At 38.3% G+C, this 23,368-nt stretch overlaps 1 protein-coding gene across 1 annotated transcript; it reads left to right on the forward strand.

The window, feature by feature from the left end:
• Positions 1–4,718: 4,718 nt before the first annotated feature.
• On the forward strand, positions 4,719–22,428 carry TEX9 (testis expressed 9; the record flags this gene model as incomplete). Its single annotated transcript, XM_079540871.1, has 12 exons — positions 4,719–5,099; positions 5,202–5,287; positions 6,439–6,502; positions 7,954–8,024; positions 11,291–11,339; positions 12,262–12,347; positions 13,673–13,848; positions 16,167–16,249; positions 16,576–16,749; positions 18,433–18,567; positions 19,128–19,262; positions 22,351–22,428. The coding sequence occupies 12 exons, from the start codon at positions 4,719–4,721 to the stop codon at positions 22,426–22,428; spliced, it is 1,518 nt and encodes a 505-aa protein (XP_079396997.1).
• Positions 22,429–23,368: the final 940 nt, after the last annotated feature.

Raw genomic sequence — 23,368 nt, forward strand, 5'->3', positions numbered from 1 at the left:
TTTCATAGGAAATACAAAGCTATTGATAATATTTGGTCTTCTTTACAATTTAGAGAGGCATTGGAATTGGATATTGGAGAAAATATCAGCATAAGACTCTGTTCAGATATGCAATTATGGCATTTCAAACATTGCTGGATTATTATTACTGATTAGGGAAAAAAACAACACAGCAGCTGTCTGAGGAATTCCCTCCATGTCTGGATTATTGATTTAATAGCTACACATTGTCTAGGTCTTACCACTCCACTCATGTCTGAAAATGAGTTTGCACTATTATTTTCTCTGCAATTGGACAAGAATTATGTATTTTATTAAAATCAGTCTGATCTGGGGGAGAGTTCAGGATTGGTTGTTATTTCCACTAAAGAACTTCACACAATAGAAATACAAAAGACCAACTCAATCTTTGAAAGTAAAAATTAAGGTATTTGGAGCTAAAAAATAAAAATAAAAATCGACTTTTCAGAAAAGAAAGTATTGAATTTCACTTACAATTGACTCAAAAATTATCCTTTTCCTTTTTACCCCTCTAGACAATTGGAGGTAGAAAAATGAAGCAGAAATGTAAAACACGAAAACTATTGTAGTGTGAAATGGGATGTGTTACAGTGGCTTAGGTTACAGTGATACACTTAAGCTGTGGTACACTTAGGAAGGCTAGATAGATAGATGGTAGACAAAAATTGCCTGCTAACTTTACACCCCTTGCCTGTCCGCGTGTGCTGCAGTCAGCCAGTCTCTGCTTTACTTCCTTATTGCTTGGTTCAGCCTGCTCAGGCTGTGGTTTTTGCTCTGTACGAGGCTCCCTGTGCATGCCCTGCTTGTGAAGCATGCAGATAAGAGGCATGGTGTGAACGGCAGCTTATGTCACGTGCACGACAAGATATGGCAGTGTTGTGGGGTACAGTGCTGCAAGAGGCAGCCCCAGGAATACAGAGCTTCTTTGAGAGTGGACTGGATTGCTTTGGATTCACTTGCCTAAAATCGTGGGTGTTGACTGAGGAAAGTAACAGTATTCAGAGCTGAGAATGTAAACATAGTACAGTAAACACTCTATTCATGAGTGCTTACCCAGAGCAGGGTAATCTAAGCAGTACAGACTGTCCTGGTCAAAGAAACTTGCATACATATGAGAATGATACAGTTTGTGTTTTACTGCCTCAGTAAAGCATCCCTCTTTCCTAGTATGGAGGGTGCAGCAGACAGCAGTGAGTCCTGTAAAAGCCACTTCCTTCTAGAGTTGGAGTCAACAGAGGTGGCATTTTACTACAGGCCTCTCATATATGAATTGAATTGAATTTAGTTCTACCACATTAGCAAGCAAAACAATACATAAAACCCTTAATGTGATTATTGGCCTAAAAATGGTGAGACTTGTGCACATACGTGATGTTACTTATGCTATTTATTTGTTCAGCATGGGCCTAAAAAAGCAACAACAAAACCAAACCAACTTGAGTAGCTGCATCAGTTGCTGGCTCTCTAACCTGCATTTACAATGATTTTTGTGGAAGAATATCTTGTCCTAAAATACTATTGTGAATATGTTGCCCTAAAATACTAGTCTGCCTGTTTCTGACAAGTAATGAGCACATACATGGAAATAATGTGTCTTCCCACAGCGTTAGCTGTTGACAGTATTCAGGTTCCTGCAAAATGTCACAACTTTCAGGAGAGGTGTGGAAAAGTCTACATAATGAATAATGAAGACACTAAGCCAATAAGAATATACTATGAACAAAAAATGTATCTCAAATGTTGAAGAGAAAAGCTCAATATATAAATCCAGGTATATATATAAAGTTAGGTTTTCATATTTTTATTGGAGGAGGGAAGGAAGGTTATGAAATTAGTGCCTGCAGAAGAGGGCCAGAGGTAACAATTAAATAATGCCTGTTCTTTGTTCTAATAAAAAATAAACACTGTATATTGATCCTCAGCTGTCTTCTGCAATAAACTATTCTAACACAATAGCTATTCACAGCCTTCTGTTCTAAACCACTCCTACCAGCTATACTTATTCAGCTCCTTTATTCTATGATCTACCTGCTCCTTTGCTGAAAGATCAACAACACAGCGACCACTTAACTTGTAATGCATGCTTTTTTGTTAGAGCCATGTAATTCTGAGGCCTATTGAAACCTTCTAAAATAAATATGAAATACTTAAAAACCACAGAATGAAGACCTGCTACCTTTAATGATGGAGAGATACTAGCAATCGGTCCCAGCAACAGCTCAAAATGATGGCAGGTATTGATCCATTCAAAATCGTCATTTTGTTTCAAAATGACAAAAACATTTTGATATCACAATCACAATGCTTAAGTTAACTTTCTGAAAATAAATGAATGGAAACTGGAAATCTATGAACAAAAAATGCTAGATAAATCTCAGACCGTACCAATGCTAGGTTTTCAAGTGCTTTTTTGCAGATAAACATGATAAATTTTTCAAGCTCTGTATGTATCTTGCTATTGGCTGTCCTCTTTGATATAAGCCTATTCTCTACCCAGTTACCAGCTAAGTATTATAGAATTAACCACGACTGTTAAGGTCACATGAAATCAACATAAAAGTGATAAAACATGAAGGGATCAAGAATATAACACAATCTCTTATTTCTGTTTCCTAAGTCTCTGGAGAAATACTTTAAAAGTTCACTTGATAAATACTTATCTAAATATTCTAATCTTTTCATATTATTTCAAATAAAGGTAGTTGAATTTTAAATCCAGTACTGATTGGATTTAAATATTTCAATAAATCATATTAAATAAATCATGTTGTGAATCATAGAAAAATGTGCAAATCTGCAATCCTAGTATACGTTTATGTTATCATTCCCATAGGCTTTACACAAAGAGAATGTTGTGTTGCAGTGTTAACATATTTAATCATTTACGGTATAACAAATTACCCCTCTTTTGTTTATTAACAGTTAGCTAAAAGCTGGCTAGAAAACTACTGACTCTAATCTCTTTAATTTCAACCAGTGATTTTGTTGCCTGAGTATCTAGCTACTGGAGATCCTCTAGCTGATATTTTTGGCATTTTTAGCCTGCCACGATTGTACAGCTTTATCGAATAAGAGCTTCAAAACCAGCAGCTATATTTCTAAAATATTCCAGTCTGGAAAAAAAGAAAAAAAATACTCTACTTTGAGGGAAAAAAGAAAAAAAAAAAGAAAAAAAAAGTATTAATTGCTTTTGGAATGAGCATGTCTGTCTTTATAGCTTTCATCCTACTACCCTTGTTGTCATTCTCTAGCTCCTCTGTTTCTCTTAAATTCCTCCAATATCTCACTATAGAGGGTTAATCTTAATTTGTAGAGATTATGATGTTGATTCCAAGAGAGATTAAACAACTTACTACTTAAAATCTACCCTTCCCTCTGTGGAGGTCTGGTTTTTACAGTTGCTATCTCTCTCCCTTGTTTCTCCCAATCAAAAGCTTAACTGAGTTAAGCATGTCATTTTTTAAAAGGCCACCACTAACCTATTGCTATTCTTATCAGTCAAAAAAATAACTGTAATGGATTGACTTCTTAGCTGATTATTTTTTCCCCAAAGCTCTGTAACTTTTTTTCAAAGGCTCAACTTATTCTCCCATATCAATACCAATGTTACCCTCAAGGACTTTCATTTTCTATATTGTTAACCATTTTTGTTTTGTTTTGTTTGTTTTTTGCCTTCTGCTAATCACATTCGTCCTGTCTTTCATTTCATTCCCATTTATCCCATTACACTTCATGTCTCAGAACTCTGTTATCTTCTCCACGCACTTCTGTTTTTCCAACTAATACTTCCACAGAAAGCCTTCAGCTATGCACAGAGCCTCTATGTTCAGTCAAGCAAGCCTTTATGAATTCCCCCTTGCAAATTTCTTCATTGAAATCACAGTCTATATAATTCAGTGTATAGAGCTGTATTACTATCGCTATATAGATATCCAGATATACGTATAATAGAAGAATCACCAAGGTTGGAAAAGACCTACAAGATCATCCCATCCAACCATTCACCTATCACCAATAGTTCTCACTAAACAACGTCCCTCAACACAATGTCTAAGCATTCCTCAAACACCTCCAGGTCGGTGACTCCCACCACTGGCCTGCACAGCCCATTCCAGCACCTGACCACGCTTTCAGAGAAGCAGTACTTTCTAACATCCAACCAGAATCTCCCCTAGTGCATATGTGGCTGTATGTATGTTTGTGTGCAAAGACAGACATAAATGCTGATGAACTGACCCTGTTAAGGCCATCTGGATCCGTACCTCTGACCCTGGAACTCAGTGCTGCTCAGTATGGTGCTTTTCTGATTCTTCCTCAGAGCTGCAGCGTATGGATCAGTGCAGGACTGAGGGGCTGCCAGTGAGGGAATCAACCATCGTACAGAGGGGCGACATCATCTAGAAACATGTGAGAGGAAATATCACTGTATGAGCAGATGAGGGGGAGAGCCACGTGTGAAAAAGGGAATGAAGCAGTGGGAGACAGGGAGAAATGCAATGAAATGAAACAATGTGGAGGTGAAAAACAAGAAGACAAGGCTAAAGAGACCATAAAGCACACAGATGAGAGAGCAAAAGAACAATCCGTGGGGTAGGACTGAAACAACTGCCACCACGGAACAATGACAGAACCACAGGCAAAGCCAAAAGGCTCGAAGGGAAGAGAAGTAATAAAGATTTAGTAGAATGTCGTGTATAATGGCACCTCAGACCGCGTCCCTTCTCTCTCGCCCCAACGGCCGGCAGCCCAGTGACAAACTGGGGCCTCTGGTCAGGGCTGGGGGCTCTGCCAGAGGGCTTCCACACGGTGCGCGAGAGGGGACGTGTGGCCAATCGCTGCACTTTCTCCACTTGGCAGCAAGGTCTGAAATGTGGCCGCCGCTCGAAACCCAGCGGCGCCAGGAGAGGCTTGCCAAGGGCTACGGAAAGCGGCGGGGAGAAAAGAAAGCCGTGCCTCGGCCGACAGCGGAGGAGAGGACGAGAGACGAGCGGGGACGGCCGGTTGCCGTGGAGAAGGCAACGCCGCGCGGCAGCCTGCGCGCGAATAAAATGGCGGCGGGCGGCAGCGGCCCGTCGCGGGTAAGGAGGCGGTTTGGGCGCGGGGCGACGAGCGGGGAGGCGGGAAGCGGCGCGGTGCAGTGCAGAGGGTGCGAGCCGCACGCTGAGTCGCCCTCGTTGCAGGTGGGCAGAGCGCCGGGCGGCCTCTCGGAGCCCGCCGGGAGCGGCGCGGTGAGCGGCGATCTGCTGGCGCGGGAGGAGCACTACAAGTAAGTGGCGGCCTGGGGGCGGCGGCATCCCCTGCTCGCATCCCCTGCTCGCATCCCCTGCTCGCATCCCCTGCTCGCATCCCCTGCTCGCATCCCCTGCTCGCATCCCCTGCTCGCATCCCCTGCTCGCATCCCCTGCTCGCATCCCCTGCTCGCATCCCCTGCTCGCATCCCCTGCACCGCTCGCTGCGGGCTGGCGGGGAATCGAACCCCGCTGTCCGAATCTCTGAAGCGCTCGTTCCAGAGCGCGCTGAGAACGAGGCTGTAACTTCTTTCCTTCCATCAACCCAGGGGCGGCTGTGCACCGCGCTGGGCATCGCTTCGCTCAGGGGCTTTCGGTTTTGCTACTTAACAAAATGGCGTTACTCGTCCTACTAACCTGCATATGAATATGGTGACACGTTTTAATTGTATATTCACGTCATTGAACGCCACTGCTTCTATAATCCCTGCTTCAAAGTACGCTTCGGGATCGTGACTGAAAACAGAAGTGCTGTGGAGTTCAGGATGTAAAATGTGGTTTAAACAGTGACATGACAGAAAACAAGGATACCCTTTCTGTCTCAGAAGGGCTGTGCAGCCTGGAGGAGAGGAGACCTGAGAGCGGCCTTTCAGTATCTGAACGGGGGCTGTAATAAAGAAGGGAACATGCACATCAGCAGGGTGTGCTGTGACAGGACAAGGGGAAATGGTTTCACATTAAAGGAGGGGAGTTTTATGCTGGATATAAGGAAGAAGTTTTTACAATAAGTTTGGTGAGGCACTGGCACAGATTGCCCAGAGATGTGGGTGCTCCATCCTTGGAGACACCCAAGGTGAGGCTAGAGAGGCTCTGAGCACCTGAGGGAGCTGTTAGGTGTGCCTGTTCAGCGCAGGGGAGTTGGGATAGATGGCCTTCTAGCATTCATTCCAACTAAAGCCATTCTGTGATTCTATTACAGTCTAAACATGTGTACACGGTGTTTTGTTACTATAGATTTGATAGAAAGCCAGGATACTGATGAATCAACTTGAGTAATACCCTGTAGTATTTGCTGCTCCTTTGCAGGAGTTATTAAAATTTCACTTCAGGCAGGTGCTAACAGGTTCACATCTACATCTTTAAATGTTTCAGAAACTCAGTGACAAGCATTGTCATTGTACTCTTTCAGGAAACTGAATGCAGAATTAGAAGTAAAAAGAGAAAAACTGATGCGTCAGACCGAAGAAGTCATGGTAAGTAGGTTATGCAGGCTGTTACATAATTCAGCCTTGGTTCACATGGACGCAGGGTCAAGTTTCGAAAGAAATTATTTCGACCGTGACAACTAAAAGTAGTTTGGTTTCAGATTCAATCTAAGCTTTTCTTGCCTTTTCCCAACCGCCTTCCTTCAAAATTGTAAACTTTACTAAAAACACGTGCAGTAATAGTATATAAAAGAATTTCATCAGATAAATGGATATTCACATAACTGTGTAGGGCATTTGTGCACTTATACATAAGATCAGCTGAAAAAGCTTTTTATGATGGTTAAATATAGTGTCTGCAACGGTTTTATGTCTTAAATAAAATGCTATTTTGGTATTTGAAAACCAGATGCTGCAATAACTAGTGAAATACATAGCTGAAGCTGACAGGAGTACAAAGAATAAGCAATATAAATAGAAAATATGTACTTAGAGGGAAACTTTCTTAAAACAGAAGAAAATTTCCTGTTTATTGTTAGTATTATCTTTTAACATTAGTGTGGCTTTGGGCCAATTTTTATATGAAAATTGGTCAAGTTATTAAAAAAAAAAAAGAGAGCTGGAGTGATCTGTTTTATACCCAAGACACCTTTAGAGAACGTTCCCTCCTTATTAGAAATTTTCAAAATATGGTTTCACTCAAATAAAAAAAGCTTAAAAACCAAAATATTTTGCCTATTTATTAAACTTCATTCTTTGTGTACTATGAAAGCATACATTCCTCTAGAGTTCTGGTAAGTTTGAACAGAAGCAGATGAAGCACCCAAAATAGCATCTAGTCTCTTTCCTTTGAAAAACAGCAACAACCAAACCACTTTTTTTTCCCCCTCTAAATGCAGCTGCAGATCAAATATTGTTGGGACACTCAATAACCCATGTAGCACTGCCTGACTGCACAGATGCACATTTAACAACAAAAGAAAAGCAAGTCAGAATTTAAAAAGAAAACAGGATAACTACTTTTAGCTCTGGATTATGCTTTCTAACTGTTTCTTAGCAACACAGAAGCTATCTCAACATTTAACGTTTGACTAAATTGTTCTCTAAAGAACAGAACAGCATATCAATGTCTGAATTATGGCTGTATTGTATGAATGAAGACTTATATTTAAGCCTTGTGCTGTAACACAGCAAACTGAAAGTTTGTTCCACTTGCTATGCATTTCTACCTCCGGATTTCAGAGAAAGGGAGGATAACAGCATCTAAGATGATAAGTTTGCAGAAGCTTTAAGTTACACTTTCTGAAGCAGAAATAAATATTTGGGGATAGCAGCAGTTTTTTGATGTCAAGCTATCTTTTCTTATGTTTAAAAAATCCTTTTCTACAGTAGACTTAAGTGGCCATATCTACTAGTTTCACTGTGATATATGAATATATAATTTCTCTTTTATTGTTCAAATTCTCCCCAAATTTACTTCTGTCTTTTCCTTAATAAAGAAGAGCCAACAAGAGACGCTATCTAGACCAATTTCAGTACAAACTAAGTACTGTGAAGATGACAAACAGAGGTACGTACTTTACAATTGCTATGCGTATTTCATGGGGAATCTCTGGTAATCATCTGTACTCCCTGACTTGTCCTAGTCATGCTTTGCAGCATAGACCACTGAATTAGTGGAGTCTAAATATTATCCTATTGTTTTAAATAACTGATACTAAAGCAGTGTTCCTTGTTTTTGTACAAGTCTTAATTTTGCTGAAATAGTCTATCTAGGAGACTAAGTAGTTCAAGTATCTGTAAAAATGCAAGTAACCAGTTTTGCTTATAAAGAAATAGTTTGTATCTTCATTCTAATTTTACTTGGCTTTAGTGCTGTGGAACAGGAAATGCACTATTTAAAGAAATAACAACAAAAAAACCCAGAACAACAAAGAAACCCAAGATAGACAAACATTCAGCTGCCACCATCTGGAATTTTGATATCATTACACTTTACATACTTTTAATCTGTAAGAATTTATGCCTAAATGTGGGTTTTGGCCTCTATGTTCAAATCTGTTGGCTGTAGAGTGGTACCTGGCAGTATTTACTCAGTTGTTCAAAGGTTTGTATATTGGTAGCACTGAAAGTGGCTAAGTTGGAGATATGCTAATATACAGTTTAATGGGGATCTGATCTACTATATTACCAAATTTGTGTGAAAAAGTCTGTGATGGAAGCCTGTACACCAGTAAAAACCTTTGCTACTACAGTAACAATTATTTCTGAGCTATTTTGAGGCTGTTTCTGAAATTGTGAAAGTCAGGAAAAAAAAAAATGCACCATCTCTTATTGATATAGCCTTGCATTGTAAACATATTCTAGTGCATAGATCCTCTTTAGTATTATATTCTACTGGCTGAATTTTGAATACTTGACAGAAGATTTCTATGAATTTCAAAACGAAGTTGAACTATAGAGTAACTTTACAAATTAATGTCATCAGAGGAATGAGCCCTATAAAGAGAGTTAGCAGCTATGGTGGTATACATTTGAAATAAATGGAAGTGCTGGAATCATTATGAAAATGTTGGTAAGTAGTGCATCAGAGCAGCAGCTAATCTACCAATTATCTACATAAATTAAAAGATCTCAAAACAAGCACTGTGTTCTGGTAAACAGGGATAGAAGAGAATTGAAATCCCATGCTGGAGTGAAAAAAAAAATACGAGCGTATGTTAGAAATCAGGCACACTGATTATCCATGAGTGAACATTGAGGCCATTCAATTAGATTAGTTCCAAGTATTTGATATTTATTTTTCCTGCAAAATTATGCAAGCAAATATGCCATAAATCCACAAGAAGCATCTAAAATCTTTTTGAAGCAAGTTTCATTATTTCCTGTATGGAAAATGAACACTAGAGACACTGGAATGAAGGGAAAACATTGAGATTTAGTAAGAGACAGGATGAGAAAAAAGACAAGTGGCAAAAATTAATAAGAAAAATATTGAAGTCATTCTCTAAGGATGTATTTTAAAATAAGTAATGGAGGAGATTTTATAGCTCATTTTTTTGCAGAGAAATGCAAATTACCCAGAGACAAAGCAGCTCCACTGACACTGCATTGAAATCAGCTTTTGTTTACACTTTTGCTCTTCAGAGCATCACCAGGCTCACGGAGATGGGATCTGTGTGCGCATGGGCAGGCGGGGGGCAGGCTTTGAATAGGATTAGCAAAACACAAAGGGTTTGCTCATGCACATGCACCTCGTATGTACTGCTGAGATGGAAATGCTAAACGTTAGCTTCTGTTTCAGTGTCATTGCAACTGTCCAGCTGCCTATTTTATACCTTTTCACGTTTTACGTATTCATTTCACTTACTGAGCAACTGCAGAGCTGTATTGCAAGGCTTTAAAAAAGTGTTGTGGGAAAGAAGGGGAAAAAACCCTAATAAGGATAAACAAATTTAAGAAATTTGGTGAACGATGAGGTTTTTATTTGTTTTGTGAGGAAGGCTGGGTACAAGGGACTCAGTAGGAACAGATCAGTCTATTGATCAAAAGAATGCTTTGTTTTTTTGAGCATCAAATGTTGTATTTTCTTATTTTTCAGAAAATGTAACTTATTTCTGTGGCAACAACTCCTCACTTTCTACATCCTCTAAAACTAGCCAATAGGAAGGGAGCATGAGGAAAATAGGGTAAATAGACAAAAACTAATCATCCTATTCTTGAAGTCTGTTGCCAGCCACACAGATAATTTCTCCTGTGCTGGTTTTGGTTGGATTTTTTTTTTTTTTTTTTTTTTGGATTAGTACATTCTGGAGCTTTGTTCAGGTAATTCTTGTTGCTGAATGGGTGTCTAAAATTTTTTAAAGGCAAAACCTAAATATTTGTCTAGGTCAGCTGGACTGAAATACTGAGGTGACTTCATGTGCCTAAAATTAAAATTTATTACAAATATAAGCTTACATGTTAATTGAGGTAAAAAGTGGTAGAAAAAGGTAATCATTCAGGGGATTGATAGAGATCTACGTAACTCTGAAAACAAAGAAATTGTACATCTGACATGGAACTTGAATAGTACACAACATGCTAAAATTTTCTGCTGTCTTCCAAAATAATCATTTAACCTGAAATTTGGTTTTCAGCCAAATAAATAGATAAGAAAGCTACTCTTTCACTCCATCCTCCCCGCTCCCCCCCAATCTATAAAATGGATACAGTATTGGCAATATGTATTTCAGAGGAAATTCTGTGAGACTTTAAGAATTTACTTTAAATAAATTGCTCCCATCTCCCATTTATTTTACAGTCCCTATCAACTGCCAACAGTCAATGTAAGCATTTCCATTCTCAGAGGTAGAGAACACAGGCCTATATCTTTATTGTTTTGCATTAATTCACTTATTGGAATGTCAGGTGAGCATCTGAGTCACTGAACTGCTGGTGATCTTTGGTCCTGTTGCCTGTCTCCTGCTGAAGCTGTCAAGGCTCCATCCATACACTAGCTAAGTGCTCCCTGGTACAGGGAATCACTGGTCATATTTGCTGCAGTTACCTGCACTGCAAGAGATGAGATTCAGATTCCAGTACATAAGCAAACTGTTGTGTTGGAGACCATAATGGAATGATTATCCTAGACTCCTCAGGTGATTTATGCAGCAAATGAGATAGAATGGAAATGGGAATGAGACTGAATTTATGATTGGACCTGGCGTATGTTCCTACATTCTGCTGATGGTAGATACATCTGATGTTACTCTCCTAATCCAGGTGATGGAGGATTGTTATCACAAAAATGTTGATTTTTGCTATACTCAGTGAACTTATTTTTTTTTTCTGCAGAGATCCACTCTTTCTTAAAGTTTCATCTCTTATGCACTCTCACACCAAGGTATCAAACTCAAAATTATTCTAACTAATTTTGCTTCTGCCTATTTCTTCTGTTTTTGAGGCCATGCTGTATAGGGCTTACATGGGTAGGGAGCCTGAGGGAAAGGATGCTCAGAGCAGACTGTTACAGGGACAGATGGAGCAGCATCTCCAATACTTTCATCTGCAGCTCCACCACTGGTTAAGTAGGCTTCCACTATATTTCATTTTTGTATTTTAAATTTCTCTTCTGTAAAAGCTTATTTGTCACTTGTAAGTACAAAACATAATTCATTTCTTCCTTTCCCCAGTATAATACTAAGGGCAGTTCTACAGCCTTTTTGTGGTCAAAAGAATTTAATATGGGATGGAAAATGCAAAGGAAAACGGAGATTTAAATTAGGAACAAACTAATGTAACTTGCTGGTCTCCAATTAGAATTACAGTGAGTTTTTCAGCAGACAAATTAAAGTTTCCAGAATGTTCTTCACACTTACCATTTACTTGGATGAAAGAAACAAAATGTTGTTAGATCTTTCTTTAGAGATCTTAAAATACAACAGTACTATTTTTTTTGGAAAAGGCATTTTTGAAGACACAATAAACAGTGTTCAGAGAAGCACAGTCCACAGCAAATAGTTAATAACTTGATAATACCTGGGAGCCTTATCATCAATTAAGTTATTATTTATTATGAGTGCATCTGAAAAAGAGCCTACCAGGTAGTAACATTTCAATGTATATAATTTGGGCATATGGGCATAAAATATGCAACATAATGACTAGTACAAATAAAACTGAATAAATCTAAGATACTGAGACTTTGGAAATCATATGTTGGGCTTGAATATATGAAAAAGGGGGGAAATAAAAAGACAAAACACATGCTAGCAAGAAGTCATTACTAACTAATAAAAATCCCTGTTTTCTGGGAAATTTTACAGCCATCAAACAAAAAGAAATGTGCTTCTGCATCCATGGTTCAGAATAGAACGTATTCTGGAAATAAAGGGAAAAGAATAACGTCAAGGTATATTACACATGTGTTTTGTTGTTGTTTGTAATCAAGAATTTTGGGGTTTGTTTTTGTCTTAGCAGGGTGTTTTTATTCATACATGCTTCTACATTTATATATATATATCTGTACGACAAAATGCACCAAATTATTTCTGTAGTCAGCTCCCCCAGGTAGCTGTCTGGTTACCTAAACTCACCTCCACTCAAGCTTTTCTGGAGGCTGACAAAGTTAAGCTCTGTTAATTCTGTCAGTAAAAGGATGCCCAGTGAGCACACTCAAAGTGCATCTGGGGTAAACAGAGTTCACAGCAGTGATGCAGGCTAATTTGTGATCAGACCTGTTATGGGAAACATGAGGCCTTCTAGCTTCTCTCCTATTTTGGTGAATCTAGGGCTACAGAACTAGAGAAAGTCAGTAACAGTACTGCAGCCTTCTGGGGTTTTCAGTTTTTGCTGAACAGCTACATCTCTGATAGCAAATTAAAGTCATAAGACCAAGAAATTGGGTTCTGAACAGAAGAGTAGAGAAATAATAGAAAAATGTTTGTGGATAAAATCCTGAGCGCAAATGAAAACTGCCACAAGAGAAAGCGCGGACACATACCAAAATAGGATAAAAATGGTCTGCAGAGCGACAGAACACAGAATCAGTACTGGCCAAGAACATCTTTTGGGATGTGGGAGTCACTTGTGGACCCTTTCTACCTCCTGGATTCCACTGAGGTTGTTGTGCTGACACCATATCATGAGATTTAGGAATAGAGTTGCACAGGTGCAGAACCTATAAGGTGAACTCAAAGTTGTAGGAGAAGGTGACCTATGCAGCATCTGTGTTGTATGCATTGTGTTCACTGCTGTTATAAAAACTAACATTTGCAACTTCTAGGATTAGTGAACTGTCCTATCCAATAATAAGATTAGAACTGACAAGGGAAAAAATTGAAATTTAAGACAATAGTTAAGCCAAAGAGCATTCCTGTTTCTTTTCCCTACTCTGAGGTATGAAATTGTTGGATGAGAAAGAGGCAGACGAGAGAAAGAGGCAGAAGAGAAGTGAACTAAAATCATCCTCGTAGAAAATAGTAATTTATCTGCTTCTACATTATAATACAAAGGCTGTTGTAATCATGTGGAAGATAATAGTATTTTATATAAGGAAAATGAGAAATTGCCATTGGTTAGTTTTTGGGAGAGCAAGCAATGAAGTTGCATTACATACAGCAAATACTGTATTTCTGTAATTTCTGCTTTATATTTTAAATGTAAAACAGTGCTTTTGGGTTTTTTGCTGTTGTGGTTTTTTTGTTTTTTGTTTTTTTCCTTCTTGCTTGATTTTAGTTCAGAAATCAATCTGGAAACACAAAACGCTGATGATGTTGCAGTGTTGGAGGATTGCACTGGTTTTTCTTTAGCAAAAACAGTGAGTGAAATTGAAGGAAAAGTAGAGAAAGGAGGCTTGCCAGATTGTCTGGGTGATGATATTATTCCAAACACTGCAAGTGAAGTTGGAGCAGGTAGGTTTCATATGTTATTTGTACTCCCTGACTGCTAGTAATGATTTCTCCTAAGGGGGGAAAAGAAAAAAATTATGTAGAAATTATAGGGAAAGTTTTATGCCCTTAAGTTATACTGTGTTAAAATGAAAAGGTTTTTCTTAAGTAGTCCTAAAGGAAGATGAGGTCATATGTGAATAATCATGGGGGAAAAAGTGAATTTTTGTCTTGATTTCCTTCTTTACAAGAAGACATCTGAACCTTTACAAATGTTGAATATATGGATAACACAATTTCAGGAAGCAGAAATACATGATGCTCAGCCTATACTTCCAAAAAAATAAACTTCAGGTTTTTTGCAAATTCTGCCTTTAGAGAAAAAATTCTCCTCAAATCTGTGGATTAAGTGGCTTGAGTGAAGTGATGTTGCTGTTACAGTGCATGAATGAGGACCCTCCAGATATTCGTGCTCTGAGTTAATGTTGCTTTGTCCTAGAAATGGAGTGGGAAAGGAGACTGCCACGTTTGCCAGTGAAGATAAAGGCATGATGCACATCTGTCTTTTTGGCTCTGGGGTGTTAAAAGGTTTATGTCATTTCTTACAATGACAAAGTAAGCATGAAGTCAGATTCACTGCAGCAATTGAAAAAATGCAAAAAAACCCTCCTCATATAATCTAACAGCTCTGTGTCAGCAAGCATACTTACACAGAATTAGCTTGTTTTCTAACCTCATGTAATTTGTTCAAATCTTTCTTTAAATCTCCCAATACAGATCCTCAGATTTTTATTTATTATAGTTCTTTTTCATTGCTTGGTACTGCAGTGGAATCTTACACCTCAAGGGGAGTTGTTATTGGTGCTCATGAATAGTGAGGATTATTTCTGTTGCTTTAATGATGAAGTGAACTGAAAACACTGTGGAATGGTTTATCCTTCTAAAATTTGTCATTGCCTGTTGAGAACACCTGGAATGCCTCAGACAGCAGCAGTTCATCCTTAACATGGTAAAGAAATAGTTGCTGAGCAGATTAGCAGGGTAAATCTCAAAACCAGTTACAATCATCATAAGAAAGTAAACATATATACTAAGTAGCCCCTGTTACTGGGGGACTGGGCACACAATTACTCTGAAAGAAGATTTTGTAACCAGGTCATTAATGGTAAAAGGAAAGCTGCTTACCCCTCCCCAACAGAAACACTAGCAAACACCACAAAGTTGGATTTAAAGCAAGCTAAACAAAGTATTTTTTCTATAGTCTGTAACCGAATTAGATAACCTACTGCCCCAGGACATTGTGAGTATCTACATATAATGTGTTTTAAGAAGGGAAATGGTAATACAGAAGTACATGAGAGAATTAAATGTGATGTCTTCAGTATGTCTGCAGCTCAGGAAGTTACAATTTCAGCTGCACCCTACAGCTGTTAAGGTGTGTGAAATAAAAGGAATTCTACTTAGAATTCTCTATTAGGAATTTTCAGAGCAAGCTAACAGATGTGCCCATCCATCCATTCCTATTCAGCTTCTGATACACTCCTCCTCTCCTTCATTCTTTTCCCACTGTACCTGCTGTGCATAGTGGCTGTTCCTGTGTTGCTCAGCTTGATCCCCATTTTGTTTCCATGCCTTGTGCATGTGGAAGTTCAAAGGCAGTTCCTTGTGAGTAATCCATGAGAGAGTGGGGAACGGGAAGCAGAAGAACATGCTCTCTTCCCCTCCACTTGTTCTGTCACAACGCTAGTATATGTTTTAGCTGCCCCAGAGCAGGAGAGTACTGCATTTGGGAAAAACACCCTCTGAATGTGTTGGATCTTAAATGGTTGAGTATTGTTAGAAGTGTTCTTTAAAAAGCACAGACTACTGCATAGATGAGTATTTACCTATTAGGAGGGATTTGCAGCCTACATTTAATTCCTTGGGAGCAACATAAAGTTAGTTGTAACTCAAATCACAGTACAGATTGATTGCACTGTAGAATTGTCCTATGACGTAGTTTCCTTGACTTCAAGCATGCTGTAACATATAGTGCAATATGACAAAAGGTTCCAGAAATTCTCAATTTTGAGAATTGAGTCTTTTATATTCTAGAAGTGCTGTTTTCAGACATTAAAAATAAAAATTTCCCTAAGCTTTCCCTAAGAATTAGAAACTTGCAACATTTATTTAGAAATGTTAGTTTCAATTTACCTATTTCTGTTTAGTAAACTACCAACACAGCATGCTTTTTTTAAAACAAAAAAAAAAGAAAATGAATTGTTGTTACATTGCTCTTGTCTCTTTTCTACATTGAATTATGAGTCCTTGGGGATATTAAGTGTAACTTTTTATCTCTGCAGAAACACAAATCAGGTTTCTTAAGGCAAAGTTACGTGTTGTGCAGGAAGAGCTGGATAGCATCGTGTGCGAATGCAGGAGAAAGGTAAGTTTTCTTATCTGTGAAAAAACTCAGAGGCTGTCCCCCTGACAGTCTGAAATAGAAGACTGCAGAAATGAGGAGAAAAAGAATATAGATTTGTTTTTTGTAGTACTGCCCTGCTGAATTGGTGGTTTGTTTTCTTAGTTTGTCTTCACAGCTATTGTGAAATTCATCATGAAGCATCTCGATATTTTAAAATAACAGCACTTTTCAAGAATGATAATCTTTATATCTGCAGTGCATATTTTGTAAATAGAAGTGCAGATGTATTGCTATCACATTTTTCTCCTGCAATCTTTTGTTTGCTTTTGCTAACTGCTGACAAACAGGATGATGAAAATCAGAATTTAAAATCTCAGCTTAAAGATACTGAAGAAGAAAGGACGAGACTGCAACGAAAGATCAGCGTGCAGCAGTCTCAGACTGAGAAATACAAGATGTTATCACAAGAAGCAAGCAAAAAGTGTGAAGGATTACAGCAAGAGGTTGTTGCACTAGGACAGGTATTGCAAATATTAGTCTCATTTATCTCACAGTGGGGGAAATCATCAGATTAGTCCCTTCAGACAAGTTCAACATATTTGTATCCAGCAATTCCATTCACATTTCCAATCTCCAAAAACAGCTTTAGAAATTGTATTTTGAAATTGTATTTTGTATCACTTTGTAAGAGAGAGAAATGATCGATTTTGATACTTGCTTTTCTTCTGCTTCTACAATCATACTCTGTATTTTAGCAAAAGATATGCAAGAGACAAAGCAACCTTTTCAGAAACTACCATGAAATCCATAAAGTCTTGAAAAATACAAGGAAATTTTTCTGATATTTTCTTGTAGTTGTTAAAAATTACTTCTGGTAATGATAGCTTTGGTGTAAATTGCAGAACTTGTTGAAAGTTTCAAAAACAAAACAAAACTACAAGTAGAGGAAAGGGTGGCTCTTTGTCCTCTGAAACAGTCTGTGTGTAAACCAGCCATTACAGGTTGCATGTATCAGTATTAACTTGCCCAGTCAGAGCAGACAGCCTTACACCCAGCTTTGTTTGCTTGGAACTTAATTTAAGAGTAGCATGTATTTTTCTGTAATTGCTGAGAGCTGGAGAGGTTGACAAGCAAATCATGTAATACTTCCAGTCAGTTGGTTATACGTAATGTAACCAGGAGAATGTTAGACTCAAAACACGGGGAAGACAGAATACACTGTGCAGAATATGGTCTCTTTCCTCAGTTGCCTTTGCTTGGGATTTTTTCCCTCACTTGCTTCAGTTATTCCTAATCTGGTGCATTTTCTAGAAGCTGACAAGGTTTCTCACTAGATTTGATCATGACAAATAATGGTACTACTATAAAACACTGAGAAGGGAGGGTGGAAAAAGGCAGTTCAGAAACAAGAGAGCCTGAAGGTTGAAGGCTAACAAAGATCCCCTTCCCGTTTGCTTAACAGAATGTCTTTATGTACCCAAAAGTTTGATAGTTTTTTTCTTTAAAAAAAAGTCTGTTTCTTTCTCACAAATGACAAGATGTGCTCTTTCTGCCAGAACTGCTTATTTCTTCTACTTTGTCTTTTATCTATATTCCCCAACCTTTAATCTCATTACTGTTTCTCAGCTTGGTCTCTTTTCCTTATTTCCTGACTTCCTGATACTTATCATATCAGAGATGAGAGGGAACTGTTTTGATTGTTGCCATAAACACTTGATGAACTACTTTCAGCTAGATGAAATAGTTACTGCCCTGAGGCATCTTAAGCAGGCTGTTTTAACTTCTTGTTGTTAATTACATGTGATAATCTGTGAGAAAAAGAGGTGAAAAAAAAGCAGCTGCAGTAATAGTTGCTGTTCCAAAATCTGCTCCAGGTTGGACACAGCAGCACTTCCCATTTTTTGCACTGAGCATACAACTTATTTTTTTCCAGTCAATCCCATAGTCTTACATGATCAGTTCACAGTACATTTAAGGGAATGTTAAGAGATTTTTAGAAAGACAGACCCATCTTCAAGATGTATAAGGTGAAAGGAAAAGGACATCAGAGTAGTGAAATTGATGTTATTTGATTCTGTTTGCAGGCCACAGAAATCCACTCAAATTCTCACGGATGACCATTGCTGTAAACGTGTTGCTTTTGTGGCATGCCTTAAAGTACCATGGTTCATAATGTTTGTTTTTATCCTTTGCTTCCTGTGTAGGAATTAGAGAATTTAAAGCGTGTACAAAAACAAGCTGCAAGCAGACAGAGTGCAACAGAGGTTCGCTTAAATAGGGCCCTGGAAGAAGCAGAAAAGTATAAAGCAGAGCTGAATAAACTGAAGCAAAGTAACAAGGTACAGTGGCTTAGAAAAACAAAGTCTGTGATTATTCAGTAATGCTAGAAGAAGCCCAGAGGCTCGATCAGCTTTGGAAGTATGCCATCATTTACAGGCTACCCCAGAAGTAACTTACAGTGGATCAGCAAGGGGCCTGGTAACTTATTTCTACTGATAATACTGCAGGAAAAGATGCATAGAATAAAATCAGAGCCTGTCTGCCCCTCTTTTTTGAAATAAGATGTGCATGCAGAGAGAGAGAGAGAGAGAGAGAGAGAGAGAGAGAGAGAGAGAGAGAGAGAGAGAGAGAGAGAGAGAGAGAGAGAGAGAGAGAGAGAGAGAGAGACTTAAACACCTAATAAGTACACAGGAAACTACAATATTAATCTACTTGTTAGAAGCCAGTAAATGCCCTCTTTTGAATTTTTATTAAGTTTTGGTGAGGGAATATTTTAAGGCATCCAGTTTATTTCCGATGTGTCATGTGGCTAACATCTGCCATTTATAATGTTACGCCAAGTTTCTCCTGTTAAAGCTTTACTTAAATGAATAATACATTTCTCACCTTCCCATGGCAGGATGTAGCTAGCCGAGAACTCAAAACAATTGAAGAATTAAAGGCAGAAAACAAGAAACTGCAGAAACAAAAAGGAGAACTAATAACAGGTTTCAAAAAGCAGCTGAAGTTAATTGATATTTTAAAGAGACAAAAGGTAAGAACCTAAATATTGTTGTCTTTCAAATAACTTGGCTAAACTTGCCTGTTTTCAAGTGATGCACTCACATAAATCACAGCCCCAAGAACAGAAATTTTCAGTGCAGCGGAACAGCTGCTTCACTTTCATTAGTACACATCACTGACGTCCTCTTTGGAATTGGCTCAATTCCTAACTTGGAACATATCCTGTCATGGTGAAAGATTACCACCAACAAGCTTTGAGACCACGAGTACCTGTTTGTTTAAGAAAAGAAATACTGCTCAGGTAGTACCTGCAAGCAGCTCCCTGTGGTGCTGCATCAATACAATTCATTTTAGCATTGAGTTTTGTTGTCTCTTTCTCCAGCATGTTTCTTATTCTATCAACAGCTGTACCTCTAGCGCCCTCTCACGATTAAGCCATTACATTTCAGCCCCACATTTTTCTAGGACTCTCAAAGTATGCCCTTATCTATTAATATTGCCTCTTGGTGCTTGTATTCTGAGGTGTTCTGTACATGTACAGATCTGGAACAAAGTGGAAGACCCTGCAGGTTTTGATGAAAGCAAATTGAAGTGAAAAGAGTATGTTCTAAAAGATGTTGCCCAAATAAAAATAAAATAAAAATAAAATAAAATAAAATAAATAAAATAAAATAAAAATGGAAATAAAAAATATTTCCATTTATTGATGCATTTAGGTCTTACACTCCCAACACAGCTTTTGCTTAAAAGAGTGATTGCATCCAATCCTAACTCAGTTTTCTTTCTGAGGCTGCACAGGAGACTTGCAGGGCTAAATGCCTCAGAATAGTGTAAATATGATCTTAATTTCACAGTGGTTCACATTTGCTTAGTGCTGAACCTTTATTGAGGCAAAGCACTGAACAGCATAGAATGAGAAGTATCAGTGGTAGAGTTAAGGCTCTTCTTTTTGCACTCACAAACCAAGGCTATCAGATAAAGAAAGCAAGGAATGGTGACTTGAGCAGAAGCACCTTAGTAGTAGCCTTGACAATAAGAAAATAGAACATTTACCCTTTACTGCAGTGAGAACCTGACACTTAGTAAACACTTGAACTTGCTGAGCCTCCACAGAGAAAGAACAGTTCTGTATGAAGTGGCAACTTCATAACACAGACTGCACGTACTTAACAGAGAACCACACCATGAAGACACACCCTGGGATTTTGAATACATCTCCTACACAGAACAGAGGAGATCAGGTAATAGGAATAAGAACAACTGGGGCTGCTCACACACTTCCAATGCATGAATTTTTCTGACCACACCAGAACCAAAAGAAACATTGGAAATAGTGTTAACTTAGCTGTGTCTTGCTCTCTTAACTCTTCAAAGTTATTTTGAGAATGGAAAAGCCACAGCATTCACACAACAGATACTCCATACATGAGCTAACTCATTCTCTAGAACACCAACTCACTGAAACGAGCACCAAGGAACAGCATTTGACTGAACCAAAATCAGCATCAGATAAACTTCACAAAACTTACATAAAAAATTATTAATACCACATAAAAACTGCAGATAATAGAAGAAACCATTTCCCTTCTGTTAATAAAAACATATACTCACAGAAAAAGATTGCTGTTAGTCCTTTCAGAACAGGCAGGGGGTCAAAGAACCTGAGAACGATACCAAATGCTGCCTTTATTCCTCCCAGCAGAAGGAACTGGGAAAGGCAGCTAAGCTCACATGACACCAATATACGTAATCACCAGAAGAACTTAATTTCATTTCACAGCAGCCTTTTGTTGAATTAAAACCCTAGCCTGGCTGACTTGTGTAGTATATTTGTGGATTCAGATGCACCTCACGTGAAGGTGAGGATACATTACTGCATGAAGAATAGTAGAAGAAAAAAAACCACCCAAAAAGTATTAAATATCCATTAGCAGGACAAGTTGCAGCTGCCAGCAAGTAGCTGTTGGTATTCAAACTGGTCTTTAGACCATCCTCTGCTTGCCTCAAGATCATAGAAAATCTTAGTTTTAAAAGGAATCTAGTGGAACTAAACCTGAGTTTTAGGCTATCTATCTGTGGGAATTACACATGCTGACTAGGCATTGTTTGGAACCAACAAGATGTCTGTAAATATATAGGGAAAAATCAGACACCTCTTAGATGTGAACTGTTCCTGTTTCCTTCAGAACAGCCCTCGTGTTTAAAAAACTGTTCAGCCTGGACACTTTCCTTGCTACTTGAAATGTTGATAAGAGATGAGGGGGATGTGGCATATTTGGGATGTTTACCGTGACAGCAGCTGCAAAGCAGTGAGCTTCCAGGGCTTTCTGGCTGCTGCTTGCTTTTGAGTGATAGCTCTGTGCAAATACATTGGCCTGAAAGTCATCTTGATGACATTCTTGACAATTACAATTTTTAATCAAAAAGCAGCCCTGTGGCAAGCTTAAAATTCTGTTTGTTCCACTCAAAGCAATGTTCTGTTTCCTACACATATGTGCCATAATGGACCACCTCTGTACAGCGAGACTTACAGCAACACAGCAAAGGCTGGTCAGCTCCAGCCACCTCTCAGCAAGGTGTATTAATTTAATGCTTTGCTTTATGCTGATTATACTATTTAGGAATCTTTTTGCTAAAATACTAATTTAACATTAAATCATACATTTAGCAGCACTACTACTCTGACTGAATCTTAGTGACACACTGGATTTGTATAGCTTAAAATTTAGCTGAATATTCATCAGCTTGAACGCATACAGTATTTCTTATGTGTTCTTTAAGAGGACACAGGAATGGTCTGTTTTCCAGTAATTTCTATGCTCCATTAAAAAAATACATATTTAAAGCTATACAAAGAATTAAGAGAAGCCACTGATCCTTTTACTAGAGCTGAAGTTGCAATATTAACCATAAAATTTATCACAATCCTCACATTATAAAATCAAAATAAATTTCATAAAAAATATGAATAGCACCTCATCTTAAACAGGTGAGCCTCCATCAGAACCACAGCAGGAAACCACAGAGCAATCGATTTGAAGCCCCCTTCAGTCATGCAGGTCTTTGTCATTCATGCTGCTTTATCTTCTGCTCCTGATTTATTTTTTATTTCTTTTGAGATGCACATTGAAGCTGCTAGGATGCTTTCCTTTACTGAAGAGGAATTCATGAAAGCTCTTGAGTGGGGAAATGATTGATTCAAACTTGTTTGAAATACAAAACAGACGGTATGTTGTTTTGGCACTGTAGCGTATGTTGATAGTTAACAAATAGATCTCAGAGAATGGATTTTGGTGGTTTTGCTAACATTGAAATTATTTCACTTTCAAAAGCCTGACAGGCTGCTTTGGAATGTCACATGCAATACAGATTTCCTGTGAAGTTCCGAGCCCAGCTGTCTGTTCTGTAAGGAGCCAGGAGGCACAGAGAGCAGGTGAACTTTGTTATCTGTTCTTCTGTTTTAGCATTCAAAACTGTTAATAAGGTAACATTCAGTCTAAAGAGAAGCCAGAGTGACTACAATCTGATACAGCTTATTGTTTGAAAGTTCCTATTTTATTTAGTCAAGGTAAAAAAAAATATATATAAATATTTATATATTTCTGTGGTCATTAGATACTGGTAATGGATACAGTCAGCAGCAATGGCTCCATATCACAGGTGCTCTACATGCATTACCTCCTGAAAAAGTTTATCATCTCATCATTATAACAGAGTATTAAATAAAAATGTGGGTGTAGATGAGCCATGCGTATGATGTACACTAATGAACAAGAGTAATAAAAGCCCGTGCTGGTTAATGAAGCTTTGTTAAACCTCAGCTATTTCAGTGGATTCCTGAGAGTGATTTAGTAGAACAGTGACACACAAAGTTTGTTTGAAGTGAGGCTATTAGCAATGACTCTGCAAGGTGCTTATAGTGAGAGCGGGGCTGGTCTCTTCTCACTGGTGACAGGATGACAGGAAATGGCCTCCAGTTGCACCAGGGTAAGTTTAGGTTGGATATCAAGGAAAACTTCTTTACAGATAGGGTTGTTAAGCACTGGAATAGGCTCCCCAGGGAGGTGATTGAGTCACCATCCCTGGATGTGCTTAAAAACCATTTGGATGTGGTGCTCAGGGACGTGATTTAGCAGA

This window comes from Tetrao urogallus (assembly GCF_951394365.1).
Source record: "Tetrao urogallus genome assembly, chromosome: 11".
Lineage (NCBI taxonomy): Eukaryota > Metazoa > Chordata > Aves > Galliformes > Phasianidae > Tetrao > Tetrao urogallus.